This window comes from Carcharhinus amblyrhynchos, chromosome 4 (assembly GCF_965287045.1).
Source record: "Carcharhinus amblyrhynchos chromosome 4, sCarAmb.v2.hapA, whole genome shotgun sequence".
NCBI lineage: Eukaryota > Metazoa > Chordata > Chondrichthyes > Carcharhiniformes > Carcharhinidae > Carcharhinus > Carcharhinus amblyrhynchos.
Genome location: NC_137327.1, coordinates 135,368,714 through 135,388,877, shown reverse-complemented (window position 1 = coordinate 135,388,877; position 20,164 = coordinate 135,368,714). Strand labels below are relative to the sequence as shown.

Sequence of the window (20,164 nt, the reverse complement as noted above, 5' to 3'; positions counted from 1 at the left end):
AACTTAATGCATTCTGCATTCATATTGAATAAATAAACTTTAACCCCAATGAATTAAAGGTTAGTTAACCAGTGCCTGCAGCAATCAGCTGTACTTTTTTTGTACATCTGGCATTAGGTAGTGTTGTTTCACAACATAATTAAACTGCAGCTGTTCTGCATTTCAGTTCTATAGTGATTAGACCTTAGAAGTTTGATTCCTGAAAGCATTACTTTGGGGATGCAATTTGTCTGGGATAGATTGTTGCCTAGTAATTGAGACTCTGCACATGGGGGAATAAGAAAATAGGGTTAATGTGGTAATTTGGGAGGTTAAATGTGTTTTGTCTTTTGAAATTGACTTTTATATAAAGATAAATATAAGATGATGATTTTTAACTTGAAAGATTAGGTTATTTTCTTATTTAAGCCCCTATCAATTGAAAAGTTGAGCATGTAACTTTAAGACTACAATGATTAAAGGCCTTGCCATATGGAGGATGGGGCCTGGGTGGGATTGTTGTCTGTGCAGGCTCGATGGGTCGAATGGCAGTCTTCCTGCACTGTAGAGATTCTATCTGATCTGACTGCAACTGCAGTCTTTCGATTTTAATGGAAGTCTGATTGATTGTAAGTTGTAAAGGAATTGCAAGACATTTCCCTCAAGTTGTAACTTGCTAGTTTCAAAACTTAATGTAGTTAAAAAGCTGTGTAGGCAGTTTATTATTGACCCGTTATTGTTATAGATGCTTCCTTCAAAATATTTTTTCACTAAAATTTGATTGCTTAATTTCCCTGTTTTAAAGGTGAGAGGTAGAAAGGTGCTGTAACAAGTTTTTCAATGACTGCTGACAGTATCATTCAAGAAGCTTTGCAGTGAGCTGATGTGAGCAATGCTTTATCATTCATTCCTGAGGTGTGACTTATTGAAATATTAAGTTTGAAGCACCTTTTTCTGTACAGTACTTAACCCTCATTTTTTCACTTACCAATAACAGCTGAACAACAGTGATTGCTGTATTGATTTGTTGAAAATAGCAATGAAAATAAGTACAAATATAAAATGATTTCACAATTTTCAAAACGTTAAGACTGTGGCCTGGCATGACTTCAGAATGATGAACAGTAATGTAGTGTTGCCAGTGTGGTCTAATATGACCTTGTAATCAATAGAACTTCTCTGAGATACATGGACTTCTCCCTATCATTGATATTGCAGGAGCAACATGATACCGAGGTAACCTAATGCGGCTGGTTTCTGCGATATGTACAAGGCTGTTATCAATTTCTTAACATTTTTAAATAAAAAGTGCTCCCAAAATATTTTCCTGTTTATTTACTGAAATGTAAGCCTTTTGTATTGGCTGTTATGCTTTCAAAGGAACTGTTAACCTTTGAATTTTTTTCCTGTTAACTTGTTAAATATCAATCTTTTTACCCAAGCATCATTGTTAGTTCAAATTGTTCCTACTAAAATAGGCAGTAAAAGTCCTGTTTCTACATGTGTTTAAAGAAAAACCTTGCATGGTTCTGAAGGCAAGACATCAGGACACAACTGGTTGGAACAAAAACAGTTACTACGGTAAACAATGTTAACAAGTGTTTATGTAATAGTTAAAAGTAACAGATTCCATTTTTTAGTTTTCTACTACTGAAATAAAATTATTGAACATAAGGACATAAATAGGAGCAGGAGTAGGCCATCTAGCCCCAAGCCTGCCCCGCCATTCAACAAGATCACGGCTGATCTGAAGTAGATCAATTCCACTTACCCGCTTGCTCCCCATAATCCTTAATTCCCTTATCGATCAGAAATCTACCTACTGGTGACTTAAACATATTCAACAAAGTAGCCTCCACCACTTCAATGGGCAGAGAATTCCAGAGATTCACTACCCTCTGAGAAGAAGTTCCTCGTCAACTCTGTTCTAAACTGGCCCCCCACCCACCCTTATTTTGAGGCTGTGCCCTCTAGTTCTGGTTTCCTTTCTAAGTGGAAAGAATCTCTATATCTCTACCTCTACCCTGCCTAGCCCTATCTATTCAACACAATAGCTTTCATAACATTTTTTTCAAGCTGAAATCAAATATATTTACTTTATGGGCTATATGGCAGCCAATAGTCTCTTTTGTATCCTCAGATTTGAGTTCTTAAACATCTGTTTTGGTTTTGAGAGAAGTAGGTTATCAAGCATGTTTAGTAACGGTATGATGAGTGATCTGTTTTAGAAATGATGCAGTATTTCGGAATAGTTAAACTTGACAAGACTTTAGATTTCCTGAAGAAGAACAAGCTGAGAAAGTATAGGCCAGTTAATGTGGCCTGATTATACATGAGCTTAATGAAAACTAAATGGTATTGTGATATATATTTGTAAAGGCTTGAAAAATTCAGTTGATTTAAAGGAAGTTGGTGTTTGAATGAAGGAAATGCATTGAATGTTTTATGAAATACCAGTATTTGGTAAAGTTTATGAAATTTAAGGCATAGTATTAAGATGAATGTTGCTGCATGGATGGAAGAAATGCAGGGGAATTAAAAGAAGAGTGTACAGACAAGTTGATTGGAGGAGTGGCTTAAAAGGAGGTTTGTTTTGGGAAGATGTGGGGGTAACTTTTAAAAGGCAAGATTACTAACCAGGTGAAACTGCATCGGGACCTAGAACATTAGATGGTAGCGTGGGTTTTAAAAAAAAAGTTCTATGTAAAAAGACCAAATAGCTTCCTCTGCTTTATATAACATACCACAGTCATTGTATATAAAAGCAAAGTTATGAAATTGTATTTATGGAAATTAGTTAGGTCATTGGAACCATTGAAGTTTGAACTTTCCATGACCTGGATAGTTGTGCAATTGAAAGATTCACTTGTAAGACTCAAGAATGAGATGAGGGCTTTTCAACCCTTTATTTGTCCAGCTAGAAAAAATACTAAATGATTGGTTGTACAGAACCTGAGTGTGTGTGTGGTGTGGGGGAATGCTGCCGCAGTTTAGTTTGTAGAGAGCAGGTCCTTGCATATGAACACATGTGGCTTCTATCAGGTGTAACTGAGTGACATTGCAATCCTGATACATTAACAATCAATTTAAGTTTATTTAATTCTTAGCATACTCAGGATTGTTCAGCAGATGGTGTCCAATTGAGGAAACAAATCTAACATTAAATATTATGTTCTGGGTTTTGCAAATTTGATTTGTTGAGCGACATGCTGTTATGATTCGCTAGTTGGTGGGACATAGAGCTGTGCCTAGTATAGCACTGGCTCCAAAATTCATAGATTCTTGCTCCCAGTGTAGCAGCAGGTGAAGCTAGCTGTTTCATGCTGTGATGCAATGACAGCTCAAATGGTGTTTTCCAATAACAAGACACTGCCATCAAGCTTAAAAAAAAACGCAGGTCTCCAGTGTTAACTTTTTTTCTCTGTATGCTGCAGATCTGCTGAGTACTTCCATTGTCTATTTTTCTGTAGGTTTCTGTGCTTTGTGACCAGCTGGTGACCTACCTAAATTCTTGAGGCTGTTTTTGCCCTTTTTATTTTCTCCTCTGTATATTTATATATGTATGTTGCAGGTAGCAGAGCTGCACTACAAAAATATTGGCCTCTGAAATGGAAGTGTTTGACAAATGGTCAGATTCATTTTTTCTCTTTGATAAATATATATTTATTAGAGTGGTAATGCAAACCCAGTCAAGATTTTTGTTTCTCAGTCACCCATGACTTTTTCCTGATTTTCCAAATGCACCAACTGTGACTGAAAGGTGCTGTGACTGCCAACTAGCTTTTCTTTTTGACTCCCACCCCCCTCCCCCATCTGCACACTTGAGAACTCTGATGTCTACAGTCCCACAAAGATGAATAACATTGCTGCAACAATTGTGCTATTGTTCTGTCCCTAGATTAAAAATTCATCTGGAATTCCTGAGCAAGTTTGGTTGCTGAAGAACCTTTGCATTTCATTTTTATGAATGTAAGCCTTCATTAAAAGATGTTCCATTTACAATAAATATTTCAAATTGCAGGTACTGGGAAATGGTATAGAAATGTAGATTACTATCGAATGGATGGTTCTACAAGTGCACAGACAAGAAAAAAATGGGCTGAAGAGTTCAATGATGAGAGTAATGTCAGGTAATGTATACTAAAATGAATGTAAAACCTTTGCTATCTTTTAAAAATCTGCAGAATTCTTATGCGTAAAGTTTTGTGAAATGGGAAGGTGAAAATTTTGCTGTTTTTCAGAAGTAATTTCAAATTGATGCCATGATATGTATAGGTAGTATTGACTGGTGTAGGGTAATATTAAACTTGTGCATTTGGGAAATACATTTTGACAAATTCTGATAATTTGAAGGTGCTGCAGAAAACTATACTTGTGCAGCACAGAAACAATTTGAAATGCAATGAATTTGAATGTGTCCACATATTATTTGGATAAACAGTTTGCAATGCATTAGTTTATCATGATGTGGAGATGCTGGCATTGGATAGGACTGGGGTGGGTACAGTAAGTAGCACAACATCAGGTTAAAGTCCAACAGGTTTATTTGATATCACAAGCTTTCAGAGCGCTGCTCCTTCATCAGGTGAGTGGAGAATTGGGTTCACAAACAGGGCATATATAGACAAAAGCTCAATTGCAAGATAATGGTTGGAGTGCAAATCTTTACAGGTAATCATCTTTACAAGTACAGCCCATGCAGGTGGAGAGAAGTTTAATCACAGGTTAAAGAATTGTCTCAAGCCAAGAATCTTTGTCGATATATGCCCTGTTGGTGAACCCAATTCTCCACTCACTTGATGAAGGTGCGATGCTCAGACAGCTTGTGATACCAAATAAATCTTTGGACTTTAACCCGGTGTTGTGAGACTTTAGTTTATCATGCCCTGGATTTTATGGTTGCAGTAGCAGCAAACACTAAAGCTCATTACTGTTGAAGCAACACAACCAAGTGCATTATAATCAGTTGAGAATGAATGGCTCCTAAGAAGCCCATCTTGATGTTTCTGGGCTCTGTCACAAGTAAACATAGGCTGACTACGCAGCACCTGCATCAGTTTTTATGTGGAATTTTTTTTTAGGGCTGCCCCTAGCTGGTGCAGAATTTGTTTGCAAGTACAGCTCTCACTTTGGCAATCATGAACCCCTCTTCTGAGGGGTTCCACCAGCCTTCCTGCTCCCCTATAGCATTTGAGGGTCTATTTACTTGGTTCCTCAGTCCCACTGATGTCAGAAACAACACAGAGGGGAGGGGGAGAGTGGAGCCGGTGTGCGGAGGTGCAGTTGTTGGGTGCTATAGGACTTCAATTGAAAGCATCGCAGCTAAAATTTTGAAAATCATTAAAACCAGCCTATCTGTCATTGACCTGGAAACAGACCTCAAGGGTAATGCTTTCAGCTTGTGACATAAAAGGCAACCTGATTTCACTGACAATTTGCTGCTAGCTCCCTCTTGTAAGTTTGTCATTGGACCTATACTGCAGCTGGGAGAGCAAGTTCCTGCTGCCACTTATGGAAAAGGTCGACTCATGGTTTTTCCAGCGGGGTATGCCTCTACTGCGCCATGACTGCAAGATCTGGGCAAGTGTGTTTAGTTTGGACAGTTCTACAGACTAACAGAATACACTGTTCCCAGTATGTGTTATATAAATAATTCCAATCAACTCTTTGTACACTACAAAATCCAGGCCATAATTGCCACAGGCAGTGGAAGAAAGGTAAATTGAATCCTTACTGAGGAGCACAGTCTAATAGTTAAAATATTTAATTCTACGTTAGAAAAATGGGATTGAGAAACGAGAGACAATGTTTTAGAACTTGATTTTAAAATTTTCAGCAAGAATTAAACTCCCCTTTCCCTCACCCACCTCCCGGTCTCATCAGAGAGTTAAGTGAAGCCAGTATGGGAAGTGTCCTTTTGAAGGCAGCACTAATGGTTTGTTGTATTTTTGATTTTTATGAAACCTAAATTTATCGAGCTTTACTTATCGTCTTTGGACAATTATTTCTTACAGAGGCCGTCTGTTCATCATTTCAACCAAAGCAGGATCCCTGGGGATTAATCTGGTAGCGGCCAACCGTGTTATCATTTTTGATGCCTCCTGGAATCCTTCCTATGATATTCAGAGCATCTTTCGTGTTTACCGTTTTGGACAGATAAAGCCAGTCTTTGTCTACCGATTCTTGGCTCAGGTAAAAAAAAATGTTCCCCACCGTATCCAAATATGGTGTGTGTGCTATAGAAATTCTAGCGTGAAAATAGGTGGGTCTTTTGAGTGGTTTTGATCCGCTGCATCCTTATTTTTAAAAAAAAAATGTCATCCACTATGTGGTCTTCTGCCTTTTTACTTAATGATTGCTTTGAAGCTTTTGATTATCTGAAACACAATGCTCTTGACACAATGAGTGAGCAAGCCCTTCCAATTCAGTTGCTAAGAAAATGCTTGCGATGCAATTTTCGCCACTAGCACCAGCAGGCATTGTCGCAGGCAATAGGATAATTTGGAGAGGCTTTCAACAGGCCTCCAAATTTTCCAGTTCCACCCATGATGATAGGTATCTGTGTTGGGACTGAAAAACTCCAGCCATGATTACAGTTTCTTTCTTGCTAAATGCACCGTTTTTTAAAAATGGAGGAAAATCAATTTTTTTCACAATGCATATGGATGCAGTTTTGTTTTCAGTTTTAGCAAAATCTCCTGGTCTCTGCTGCCTTATCTAGCAGATTATTCCAAACACCTTTTGTGTTTAGAAAGGACACTTCATGTTTGCACGTTATTTTTCATTCTAAAACATTCATTTTAAAGCTGTCCCCTCATTCAGTGCAGTTGACGTTCTCTACGTGGACTTTAGCAAGGCAGTGCATGGTAGGTTGTTGCATAAGGTTAAATCTCACGGGATCTAGGGGGAGGTATCCAAATGGATACAAAATTGGCTTCTTGACAGAAGCCAGAAGGTGGTTGTAGAGAGTTGTTTTTCAAGCTGGATGTCTGTGACCAGCGGTGTGTCTCGGGGCTCAGTGCTGGGCCCACTGTTATTTGTCATTTATATTAATGATTTGGATGAGAATATAGGAGGCATGGTCAGTAAGTTTGCAGATGACACCAAGATTGGTGGCATGGTGGACAGTGAAGAAGATTATCTCCAATTGCAACGGGATCTTGATCAATTGAGCCAGCGGGCTGATGAATGGCAGATGGAGTTTAATTTAGACAAATGCGAGGTGATGCATTTTGGTAGATTGAACCAGGGCAGGACTTGTTCAATTAATGGTAGGGCGTTGGGGAGTGTTACAGAACAAAGAGATCTCGGCGTACATGTTCATAGCTCCTTGAAATTGGAGTCACAGGTGGACAGAGTGGTGAAGAAGCATTTGGCATGCTTGGTTTGATCAGTCAGAACATTGAATACAGGAGTTGGAAAGTCTTGAAGTTATACAAGACATTGGTAAGGCCACACTTGGAATACTGTGTACAGTTCTGGTCACCCTATTATAGAAAGGATATTATTAAACTCGAAAGAGCGCAGAAAAGATTTACTAGGATGCTATTGGGACTTGATGGATTGAGTTTTTAAGAAGAGACTGAATAGACTGGGACTTTTTTCTTTGGCGTTTAGGAGGCTAAGAGGTGATCTTAGAGGTCTATAAAATAATGAGGGGCATAGACAAGATAGATAGTCAGCATCTTTTCCCAAAGGTAGGGGAGTCTAAAACTAGAGGGCATAGGTTTAAGGTGAGAGGGGAAAGATACAAAGTGTCCAGAGGGGCAATTTTCTCTCTCTCACAGGGCAGTGAGTGCCTGAAACAAGCTGCCAGAGGTCGTGATAGAGGCGGGCACAACTTGTCTTTTAAAAAGCATTTACATAGTTACATGGGTAAGTTGGGTATAGAGGGATATGGGCCAAATGCAAACAATTGGGATTAGTTTAGGCGTTTTAAACAAAAAAGGCGGCATGAACAAGTTGGGCCGAAGGGCCTGTTTCCATGCTGTAAACCTCTGACCATTGCCCTGTCTTTATCTGAGTATTCCAGGTTTGTGTGTTTTGTTAAAGTTTGTTTATTTAGTGACAAGTATGCTTATAGTAACACTGCAATTAAGTTACTGTGAAAATCCGTTTAAGCTATGTGGGTTTTCCTTGAATTTAATCCAATATGGAGAAGCTGCTTTGACTATTTAATAGAAAGCATAAGTAAAACTGCAAAATCAACCTCATTGTTTCATTTTTGGATTTGGAAAGGAATGGTTTAACTTTTGTAAAATTGGATTAGCCTCAACCTTTGAGTCTCCTTACAAAGATCACATAGGTGAATCCTTGTCCTATATTTGAGGTAATTTAATTTTGTTCTTTCGTGGGATGTGCTGACAAGACCAGCATTTATTGTCCATCTGTGGTTGCCAGTGAGATGGTGGGCTGAGCCATTTATTGAACTGCTGTAGCTCAACTGAATGAATGGACAAGACATGATGTGGACGTGCCGGCGTTGGACTGGGGTAAACACAGTAAAAAGTCTAACCTGGTGTTGTCAGACTTTTTACTGGACAAGACATCACAGGACACTTTTTTAAAATCCGAGAGTCTATATATTTCTAATGTTTTTGTTTACTGAAAAGCTTTGCTTTTGTATTAAAATGTGTGAATCTGTAAAGACTGCTTCATTTTATTCCTCATGTTTAAAAAGCCAGTTAAAATCAATAAGCAGATTGATTTTAGTTTTTCTTCCCCCTCCCAGCAACTAATTGTCAGATCATATCTAGTTGAGATTAATGATCATTAGATAGAAATATTTGTACTAATTCAATTCAACTATTTTAAACAATTTAAGAAAGAAAAAGTTTCCACTTTCCCTGCACATTTAATCCACAGGATTGCACCGTGAAGAATTATTTCTTGATGGTCCTAAATTTGTACTTAACTTAAGGTAAAGTCCCTGTCCCTCAATTCAATTAATGTTACGTTTTAAATTTAACACTTTTCACACCATGGACTATTTTATCTACCTTCGTAAGATAACGGCGCAAGGATATTTTGGCCCTGGAGGGAGTGCAGAGGAGGTTTACTAGGCTGATACCGGAGTTGAGGGGATTGAGCTATGAGGAGAGGCTGAATAAACTAGGCTTGTACTCGTTAGAGTTTAGAAGAATGAGGGGAGATCTCATTGAGACGTATAAGATGATGAATGGGATGGATAGGATAGAGGTGGAGAGACTCTTCCCGCTCAAAAAAGACAGTAGGACTAGGGGGCACAGCCTCAAGATAAAGGGGAGGCGGTTTAGAACGGAGTTGAGGAGGAACTTCTTCACTCAAAGGGTGGTGAATCTCTGGAATTCTCTGCCCGTTGAAGTGGTGGAGGCTGCCTCGCTAAATATTTTTAAGAAGCGGGTTGATGGGTTTTTGATAAGAGAAGGGATTAAGGGTAATGGGGAGAGGGCGGGAAAGTGGAACTGAGCCACGACAGATCAGCCATGATCTTATTGAATGGCGGGGCAGGCTCGAAGGGCTAGATGGCCTACTCCTGCTCCTATTTCTTATGTTCTTATGTTCTTATTTCTTATAAAAATATGTTGAAGATTCAATGAATTTTTTAATGTAGAGAATATTCAGAAGATTTTGGTTCAGTTTGCTGAGGATGTTCCCTTTTACATTCAGATAGTTATAATAAATTACCTTTTGCTGTTGACTTTTGGGTATTTTGCTTTAAATTATATACAAATGATAATGGACAGAGTACTGGAATTCATAGTATGGAGGAGCTGAATTGAAACGAGTGGTAAATAATAAACGGCTTCAACATCAACTTAACCTAAACACGATTTGCTATCCAGTTTAGTAACCTTTTTGAGTGTCCTTCCCTTCGTAATGCCTACTTCAAAAGTACTCAAATAGACCAACATGGACAGACTACTCTTGTGATGGTGAGATCCTTCAATTTCACTGCAGTTGTACAGTTGCCATGCTTTGGAGAAATAAAACAAAAACACTTTGTGTATCCTGAGGTTGTCAACACCTTTGGAAAAATAATTTCTTTAAATATTTGTGGTAATGCATTTCTTAAAGTTTGGATTTTTAATCTTTAACAAATATCTTGCTTTGTTGTACTTAATCCAGCTTTTGAGCACTATGAATAAGTATATGTACTGTGAAATGTGCTGGTCATTCTTTGAAGTAAAGCACTTCTATCTTGCAGATTTATTACTGAAGCAAGAGTATTTCAAAGGGTTTTAAGGTTATATGGTTTGAGCATCTCTGATCTGCCAGCCAGCTTTAATTTGGAACTAACTGCAACTGGCACAAAGACAAATATGACTCTATAGGTAGGAGTACCGAAGTAATTCAGACATTAACCAAATTCACGCAGCTGCTACTGTTCCAAGAAATTTGTGTCTATCCTTTGAAAAATCTGTAGAGAAATGCATTCAGAGGAGCTCAGTTGACTGGTATTTCTGTTTAACGTTTGCATAAGCTGGTTCCATAGTGAGATTTGAAGTAATTTCAGCCAGTTAATCTTGATGCTTACTGCTATAACATGGCCTGCCAGTGATTAAATCTATTTGACAATTTGGCTTATTGCAAATGGGACATAATTAGCTCCTGACGTGATATGATTGTGTGGCGGAAATCCTACACCTCATCCAGAGAGAATAAATCTTTCTACTTTTTTACCTAGGGTGCACTGTGCCACGCAGGTGTTGGTCATTATGGAAGGAAATTGGGGGCTGTGGGGAGAGTTGGGGAAAATGTTTATCCAGAGAAGCATAAATTCTAACATTCGTGTTTTTAAAAACAGGGCACTATGGAGGAAAAGATTTATGATCGACAGGTAACAAAGCAGTCGCTGTCGTACCGTGTCGTTGACCAGCAGCAGATTGAGCGTCACTTCACAATGAATGAATTAACTGAACTCTACACTTTTGAGCCAGATCAGCTGGATGATCCAAATTCTGAAAAGAAGAAGAAGAGAGATACTCCTCTGCTGCCAAAGGTTTACCTCTTTAAGAACCTTTAATATTTGTCAGTAAATACTTCATAGATTCTCTCCGATGGGAGCACTTTCAGTGCCACTTGTTGCAAATGGTGTCGGTGATCTCTTATTTTGTCTCATTCAATCAATTTTTGGCAAGTTACTGCATAATTCCAGGAAATTGGAGCATTTTCTGTTAAAATGGATAGCAGGAGGAAAATGGAATGAAGGGAAGCTTGGAGAAGGATAGTGTCAAAGGGAACAGATGGGTGAATGGATCAAGCAGGTGAAGATTGGATGTGGACAAGGATGATGCAATCGGGCAAGTGATCTGATACCGAAGGGGAGTTAGGACTGGAGAGGATCGAATGGGTAAAACCAGGAAGACTGACATGGTTACAGTGATGAAAGTAGAGAAGATAAAGATCGAGATGCCAGTGTTGGAGATGAAGATGGGCATTGTATTAGGGAGAGATGGGCAGGTTTAAACTGGTAGGATGGGATGTGTGAAATGGAGAGTAGAGACACAAGAATATATGCGTTGAAGTGGTAGGAAAGAAGGAAGAGATATAGACATGAGAATGCAAATGAAAAGTGAACCTTTAATTTTGAAGGCAAGGTTGATATCAGTAAAGGAAGAACAAAAGGGAAAATTGGTAACAGCTAGTGAGATGGAAACAAATGGATGGGGAAAAAAATGAGGGACTAGAGAGGGGATTAAGGGTTATGGGGAGAGGGCGGGAAAGTGGAACTGAGCCACGACAGATCAGCCATGATCTTATTGAATGGCGGGGCAGGCTTGAAGGGCTAGATAGCCTACTCCTGCTCCTATTTCTTATGTTCTTATGTAAATGGAGGTGGTGGTTAGACCTACAAAAAAAAACGCAAGGGAGGGTGAGATGCAAATAAGTGATTTAGGATTTGCCACTAGCAGTATAGCTAAGCAGAAGGCTCACTTTCTTTGGCATGAAAGCTGAAAAGGACCATACAGTATAGTAATTACTGCCTTCACATTGTTTTTGTTGCATTAGCATTCACTGCCATTGGAAGGTTGTGCACTGTGAAATATTGCACAAGACATGGTACAACACCGAGTGACAGAATATAGTTTCTGTGCTAATGATTTCCCTTCTCTGTAGCAAGGTAATGAGCAGCCTAAAAATTACAATCCCTGTAAATTTAACGTTCAAATTGATCATATGGTCCATACCATCGTATTTTTCTTTTTAACTGTTTCACTCCATGATTTAGGTCTAGAATTTAAAAAATCTTTTCAGCTGTTTAATTTGAGTACTTTGTTCTGTACTATTGAAATGAGTTTTAATGTATATGATGTACCTTCCAACTATTTGAGTTGTGGGCAAAGCACCTGGTCTGTAATGGAATATGATGCAAGACATCATATTCATTGGGTTGGGATTTTTTGGGCCCAGTGCGGTGGCCCTGGCAGACATGGCGAACCAGTCAAAAGCCCATTGACATCAGCAGGACTGGAGGATCCTGGTGGTGGGCGGGGCTAGAAAATTCCACCCATAATTTTATGCAGATAGTTTTATATTAATTCTTAGCATGCTAAATATCACTATAAAACATCTTGGTTTGGGAGGGATTTGGTCATTGCCATTAGTTCCAAGCACATGTACGCGTGAAGTGCTAAAAAAGACGGGATTTCTCTAATTAATGAGTATTTTTAATATCTTCAGTAGATAGAAATACAGTATTTTGACTAAGCGTTGACTTAAACACTGGTGGGGGGGGGGGGGGCGGATTTACATTGTGAAGCAAATTAACAATGAAAACTGCATACATTTCTAAATTAAGTTGAGCTTTGCTTACCAGAATTGTCTTTGTAAGCAGATGGATAAATCTGAGCCAAGATTTTTTTGAAAATGTAATTTTTTCACTTTGATTTGGCTTTAATTTGAGTACTCCTTCAATATATCACAGATGTAAGAAAGATGCAAAGATTTATTTTTGTTGTACTTCATGTAACTTTGTGCTTTGCAAAATTGAACTTGAATAGGCCACCTACTGTATTGTAACAGATTGTGGGGTAGGATTATGCTGTCCTCGTTTTTTTTAAAATCTGTGTAAAGCAAAATCCACAATTAGTGGTTTCATTTGTACGTAATTTAGATATACGCAGTTGGTCCCAGTTAGATTTTCCATATTAAGTAAGAGGCATTTGCAATATTTTGGATACCTGCATTGCAGTAGTACTTGGATCTATTAAGCGTGATATTTGCAATTAATTTTATAAATCACTAATAGACACAGCTTTTAATTTAAAGAAGTAATGATCTAGAGAATAGACTCTTATTTTCAATTCAGTTTTTTGGATTTGACCTCTATGCTTTTATATTACAAAAGAATTTTTAACTAGGTTCTTTGCTAAGAGAGTTACTTCCAGATTGCGTATGTCACTTCTTTCAGGAGTTTGATTAGCATTTGAAGTGCTTATTTTAAAAGTAGAATTAATTATGAAGAAAGAGGATAAACTCAAATGAAGTATCAAAGAGCCAAATTTCACTCATGGGGGAATTATTAGATCCCTCAAACGCACTTTTTAGTACAAGGTTGAAAATTCTTTGCTTATTTATTATTCAGTCTTTATCATATTACTTTCTAAACTAATTTGTTCTTACATATTTCTCAACACACTTCAGATTAAGTTAGCTGAAAAGAGATAATATTAAGAGGTTCAGTAGAACATTTTTAACTTTCACTGTTTTCCTACATGAAAACCTGAACCATTGTGCAGTAAAACTATCGTAGTAGTCCTATATTTCTGCAGTAATGTGTTATGATTTTGTGAAGACTCCGGCTGGAATTTTACTGCCCTGTCCACCTTGGGAATTGGAGCAGACGAGGGGGCACCCACTGGAAATGTCTGACTTTGGGTGGGATTTTACAGTTTCGGGATGAGTGAGGCCATAAAATCCTGCCCTCTGTTTTGCCATCCAATACCTGTTCTATGTTTCCCGTCCAAGAACTGCTGTTTTTGCTTAGAAATTGTCAAGCTTATAGAACCTGTGGCAGAAATTTGTGATATATTTGGGTGCCAGTGGATGAAGGCCTTTAATTTGTATATATTTCATGTTGAGATTATTTTCAAAAATCTGACATCTTGTTGTATTGAGAAGGCCATAAATAATTTATCTTGCTATATTACAATGTCAGTTAGCAAATGATAAGGCACTTTTCGGAGAGGAAGATTGAGAGTAGCAGAATTTCAAGTGTTCTTGAACAAAAAGATGTGGATAGGGTAGGGGCACTCAGAAGTGATGGCATGGAACATTCTGAATTCTGTTGTAGACTATAGTGTGTGACTTTAGGTGAGGCGCTGGCCTGGTGTTATTATCGCTAGTCTATTAATCCAGAAACTCAGCTAATGTTCTGGGTAGACAGAGGGGAACCGGTGGATGTGGTGTTCCTCGATTTTCAGAAGGCGTTTGATAAGGTGCCACACAAAAGGTTGCTTCAGAAGGTTAGGGGGCATGGAGTTGGGGGTAAGGCGTTAGCGTGGATAGAGGATTGGTTGTGTAATAGGAGGCAGAGAGTTGGTATCAATAGGTGCTATTCTAATTGGCGGTTCGTGACTAGTGGAGTGCCGCAGGGATCGGTGCTGGGGCCTCAGCTATTTGCCATTTATATAGATGATCTGGAGGAGGGGGCTGAGTGAAGGGTGACAAAATTTGCTGATGACACGAAGATGAGTGGAAAAGCAAATTGTGCGGAGGGTGTGGAAAGTCTGCAGAGGGATCTGGATAGGCTGAGCGAGTGGGCGAGGACCTGGCAGATGGAGTACAATGTTAGCAAGTGTGAGGTTATCCACTTTGGCATTAATTGTGAGCAACAGGTAAAGATGCTGTTAACACATATATCTATACACCATAGAGAAATAGCTTAAAGTCAGGTAGACTGGATATAGCCAAGCACATTGATAACCCACATTATGGAAACAACTGTGAGTTTAGTCACAAACATAGGGCATAAGATTCACTGCTGCTAACAGAGCAATAGTTAGGGATAATAAAAAGACTGCCTGTGGTGTAGAAATAACACCAGAGGTGTGGTGTGCAGTGAAGCATACACCACATCTTGAAGGAATGTACGAGGTCCAAGTTACAAAAAGCAAATGGTCTGCAAGATGTGTTGTTTCTACAACTAAGCATAAAAGGGGGAAAGAGGTCACTGAGATAGTCGGGACAGCAGTGATTAAGTTGGCAAAGGATTGATTACCGCCAATCTGAACTGGACATGTAACAGTGTTGGATAAGATGGATGGGTTTGCTAATGCACTCTTGTGATAACAGGAGACATTGTTAGATGGGGAGTAGAGGGGATGGAAACTTGGGGCACCTCGAGCCAATAGGGGAATGACAACACATAGATGGGACAGGGACCACCAATTGGGGGAGAACAACACATTGCAAAGCCATTACAATGCTTGTAAAAAAGTATAAAAATGTGCTGCAAATCGATGTAAGGTGTGCCTATTTTATTGGACACCCAGTCTTGCAAGAACGTTAAATAAAATATCTTGCTCCTTCAGAACTTGACTTGACTAAATTGTTTGACTGTGAGCTGCGTTTCTCACAGTAATAATAGTAGGAGGGATTACTATTTAAAGGGCGAAAAGCTGCAGCATGCTACAGTGCAGAGGAATCTGGGGGTCCTTGTGCATGAGTTGCAAAAACCCAGTCTGCAGGTGATCAAGAAGGCAAATGGGATGCTGGCCTTTCTCGCAAGGGGGATAGAATATAAAAGTAGGGAGGTCTTGCTGCAACTGTACAGGGCACTGGTGAGGCCGCAGCTGGAGTACTGTGTGCAGTTTTGGTTGCCGCACTTGCGCAAGGATATTTTGGCCTTGGAGGGAGTGCAGAGGAGGTTCACTAGGCTGATACCAGAGATGAGGGGGTTGGCCTATGAAGAGAGACTAAATAGATTGGGTCTGTACTCGTTGGAGTTTAGAAGGATGAGGGGGGATCTTATAGAGACATATAAGATAATGAAAGGGATGGATAGGGTAGAGGTAGAGAGATTCTTTCCACTCAAAGGACAGCAGGACTAGAGGGCACAGCCTCAAGATTGGGGGGTGGGGGGGGTCAGTTTAGAATGGAGTTGAGGAGGAACTTCTTCACTCAAAGGGTGGTGAATCTCTGGCATTCTCTGCCTGTTGAAATGGTGGAGGCTACCTCGCTAAATATATTTAAGACGTGGGTAGATAGGTTTTTGACAGACAAGGGAATTAAGGATTATGGGGAGAAAGCAGGAAAGTGGAACTGATCCACTTCCGATCAGCCATGATCTTATTGAATGGCGGGGCAGGGTCGAAGGGCTAGATGGCCTACTCCTGCTCCTATTTCTTATGGGGGGTTTTGATTTAAACCAAGGGTTATTGTTGTTTTAAACTTGTGGCACAAAATAAAGTTTAAAGAATCTATTTCCAATAGACTGACATGAATTATGCTGAAACTTCTTATTCGTGCTTGTTATATGCCATATAATTGTAGGTCTTGCAGTACGGTGGCTGCTAATGGCGGCGGCACAATGGTTAGCATTGCTGCCTCAGCTCCAGGGTCCTGGGTTCAATTCTGGTCTTGGGCGACTGTCTGTGTGCATGTTCTCCCCTTTGTGTGGGTTCCTCTGGGTGCTCCGGTTTCCTCCCACCAACCAAAGATGTGTGGATTAGGTGGGTTGGCCATGCTGAATTGCCCTTAGTGTCCCAAGATGTGTAGATGGATTTGCCATGGTAAATGTGTGAGGTGATTGGGAAAGGGCCTGGGTAAGATGCTGTCAATGCAGTCTCGATGGGCTGAATGGCCTCCTGTGTATTGAGAGATTCTATCAATAATGACATTAATCAAACAATGTTAATTCTGATCATCTGGTGCAATTAATTTCCATCTGTGGTATTGTTGCACCATATGTACAAGACTAGACTTTTGGAATTCTAAACTATCTGCCACTTTTTACTATCCACTTGATTTATGGAAATTATGAAGATATCACCTCAAGTGGAAGTTATACTGTTGCTTTCAGTAATTTTGGCATTAAAGACACAGATTTGATTCCATTGACTTGTTCATATCTTTGTTTTATCAGAAAAAATAGGAGGTTAAAAAAATTCAAAATTAAAGGTAAATTTTGATTAAATATAGAAGTTTGTTCTTCAGCAGTAAAGGGTTGATGTAATTTAACTGGCTTTTACTTTACTAAATGACAGACATAATACAATTGACCTCAGTTTATTGTCTGAAAATATTTTGCAGTATTTGCTCCAGCACTTAAAACCAATTTATATTTTAGGGACCAAGTTTAGAATTTCTCAACTCCAAAGATGTGGTTTGCCTGCAATATAACACTTAAACAGATGTTCCATGTTCTTTTAGCCAACACTTGATATCAAGATCCTATGGCTCATATTAACCTAATTTGACTGTTGTTTTGACAGTGTTGTAAGCCCTCAGTTGCTGAGGAGATCAATCCAGTGACTTTTCCCTTAGTTGTTTGTGCATTTATTTTTTGAGGTTCGACGCTCTCTCTTGAAAATATTTTGCCAACATATGGGGAAGGTTTTTAATTTTCAGGTTCAATTATTAACCTTGGGTTGGTTGCATTGCTCTTGACAGATAAATAGTTGCTAGTTTCTCTCTCCTAGTAATTTCACTTCCATTTGAGTTCTCATGAAAAATTAACTGCCTAGAAGGTGAAGTTCTAAGTATGCATCCCTTTTGACACTAACCTTAATGCAACTTCTGTGAAACAAAAAAATTGGGCTGCAGTGGATCACCATCCCAAAACATAATACAACCAAAATTGAGCACGTTACTGATGGATTAGAAGCAAGTGTGGAAGTTGAAAAAGTAGGGAAAATTTTTGTGAAAGAATAAATAATCCTTTGTTTTACTGGTTTGTTCCAATCTCTCAGATATTGGCAGGTAGCATTTTTAAGTTTGTGATGAGCAATTTTCCATTAGTCAAGAATTGAATGCTCCTTCCTGGGCATTAATAAAGTGTCTTGCACTTGGAAGTGCAGTGATATAATTTGTTGATGCAGTGATGATCCATAATGCCACTGGATCAATGAAAAACACTTGAAAGGTCAAGAGGAGCCATTTAAGCCTTTACAATTACCTAGTTTCAATTCTAACATTAGGAAAATGCCAAATAACATCTGTCACATGAAAATGTGGATGGCAAGATTATTTCTTAACATTAAAAGTGTTCTCTCAATATGCTAGAAATAATGGAGAGCAGTTCTCATCAGTGTTTTTTTCCTGAGACTTGGTCTGCATCTCTCAAGCAATATTATGCTCACAACAGCATGATGTTCCTTGGGGACTTTGCTCCACTGATTATATGGAGCTCCTGCCTGTGCACTCACTCTTTGGTACATGTGATATCTTAGAATATGAAAAGCAGCACACCATTTAAAGCTTCAGGTCTAGATAATTTAGTTGTAATGGAACAGTGAGAGTGGGCTATTGGCTATTAGCTATCTCCATTAAATATCTGGTAACCTCTAATTATTCATTTGGTTACCTGAGAGTATTTGTCACATAGAGAAATGTAACACTGTGGAGATACCAACTTTGAGCTTCCTTGTATGAAAACATTTTTCTGTTGAAGCATTTTCTTAAAACCTTTTGTGAATGGTGATCAGAATCTACTACATGTAATTGCGAATTGGCAATTGTGATTCAGTTTTTACAACACTTAAATCTGTATAGCTGATTTTAAAGTTGAGGTGACTTGAAGAATACCTTCAAGTAATCAGTTATAGTTTCATTAAGATGTGAAATCAAGCATTAAAGAAAATGTACTTTGCGGGAAGCACTCGTTTAAAATCTCATTCGCCCCAAAATTTGCAGAATTTTGGATAGGTGAACTCAGCAGTGAATCTAATCATGGTCAAAGGATCTTCAAATGTAACAAATAGCTTAGATATATTTTGAAATTTTCATGTTTGACACATTATTTTCCCCTTGCAATCTTTGAACTTAATGAATAATCTTGGTAAAATCTACTTGGCAATGTAAAGTATTAATTAGGTGTGGGAGAGGAGTAGTTGGTGGCTACACATTAAAGCTCCCCTGAAAGGGGGAAAGAATCAGTAGAAAAGGGCTTGAGGTTGTCAAGAGTCAAAAATGTCCCAGTTTGACACCATGGAGGAAATGGTTGAGGGATGAAGATGGGTGTTGATTGTCTTGTTCTTGAAAGCTTATCTTTTGCCTGTAGTTAATGTAACTGAGCAACTGCAACTTGACAAAGGAAGAATGAACTGTGTAGGGTTTAGATGAGTTGCGACTGTATAAGGTTTAGGTGCAATCACATCTAGAGTATCATATTCAGTTTTTGTCGCTGTATTTGAGGGGGAATATATTTGTGTTGGAGGCAGTTCAGAGAAGCCTCACCTAAATTAGTTCTTGGGAAGAAAGGTTGCTTTATTATAAAAGGTTTTCTAGGTTAGCCCAATACTGATTTGGCGTCTAGAAGAATGATGGGATTTCCTAGAATCCCTACAGGGCAGAAGAGGCCATTTGACCCATTGAGTCTGCACCGACTCGCTGGCAGAGTATCTTACCCAGGCCTTCTACCCATCTAATCATACACATTTCCCGTGGTTAATCTATCTAATCTGCACATCTTCAAACACTAAGGGGCAACTTAGCATAGCCAATCCACCTGTCTTTGAACTGAGGGGAAACTGGAGCACCTAGATGGAAACCCACAAGGGACACAAGGAGAATATTCAAGCTCTTTACCAAATCACCCAAGGTCTGAATTGAATCCGAGCCCCTGGAGTACTGTGAACCACGTGATCTTTTTGAAATGTATAACATTCTGAAACGGCTTGATATGGATGGTAAATGCTGAGAGAATGTTTGGCTTATAAAAGGCAGAGATTCCAAATAAGAGGTGCCCTGTTTATAAAGTCTGGAGATTTGCAGATATGGATTTATTGTCTTGGGTTGTTACTCTTTATCATTCCATCAGAGAGCAGAGGAGCCTTTCTATAAATATATTTAAGGCTAAGTTTGACAAATTTTCTCATCTATAAGGGAGTAGAGTATAGGGCAGGCAAGAAAGTGGAGGTAAGGCTGCAATCACATCTTATCAGCATTCCAAGTCAAGAGTTATGAAAGTGCAAGTCTCATCTAGAAGTGGTGAATAATTTAAGTCTGTCATTGTAAAACAGTGGATAGACTGTGTAGTGAG

The 20,164-nt window shown here is 38.9% G+C and overlaps 1 protein-coding gene across 5 annotated transcripts in view; it reads left to right on the top strand.

Annotated features, from left to right (window-relative positions):
• Window positions 1–20,164, top strand: part of atrx (ATRX chromatin remodeler) — a 182,120-nt gene that overhangs the window by 135,063 nt on the left and 26,893 nt on the right. For all 5 annotated transcript variants that reach the window (XM_080187921.1, XM_080187920.1, XM_080187919.1 and 2 more), the window contains exons 28-30: window positions 4,001–4,109; window positions 5,994–6,171; window positions 10,766–10,960. In XM_080187921.1, coding sequence (XP_080044047.1) covers window positions 4,001–4,109; window positions 5,994–6,171; window positions 10,766–10,960 — 482 coding nt within the window. The remainder of the gene's footprint in view (window positions 1–4,000; window positions 4,110–5,993; window positions 6,172–10,765; window positions 10,961–20,164) is intronic.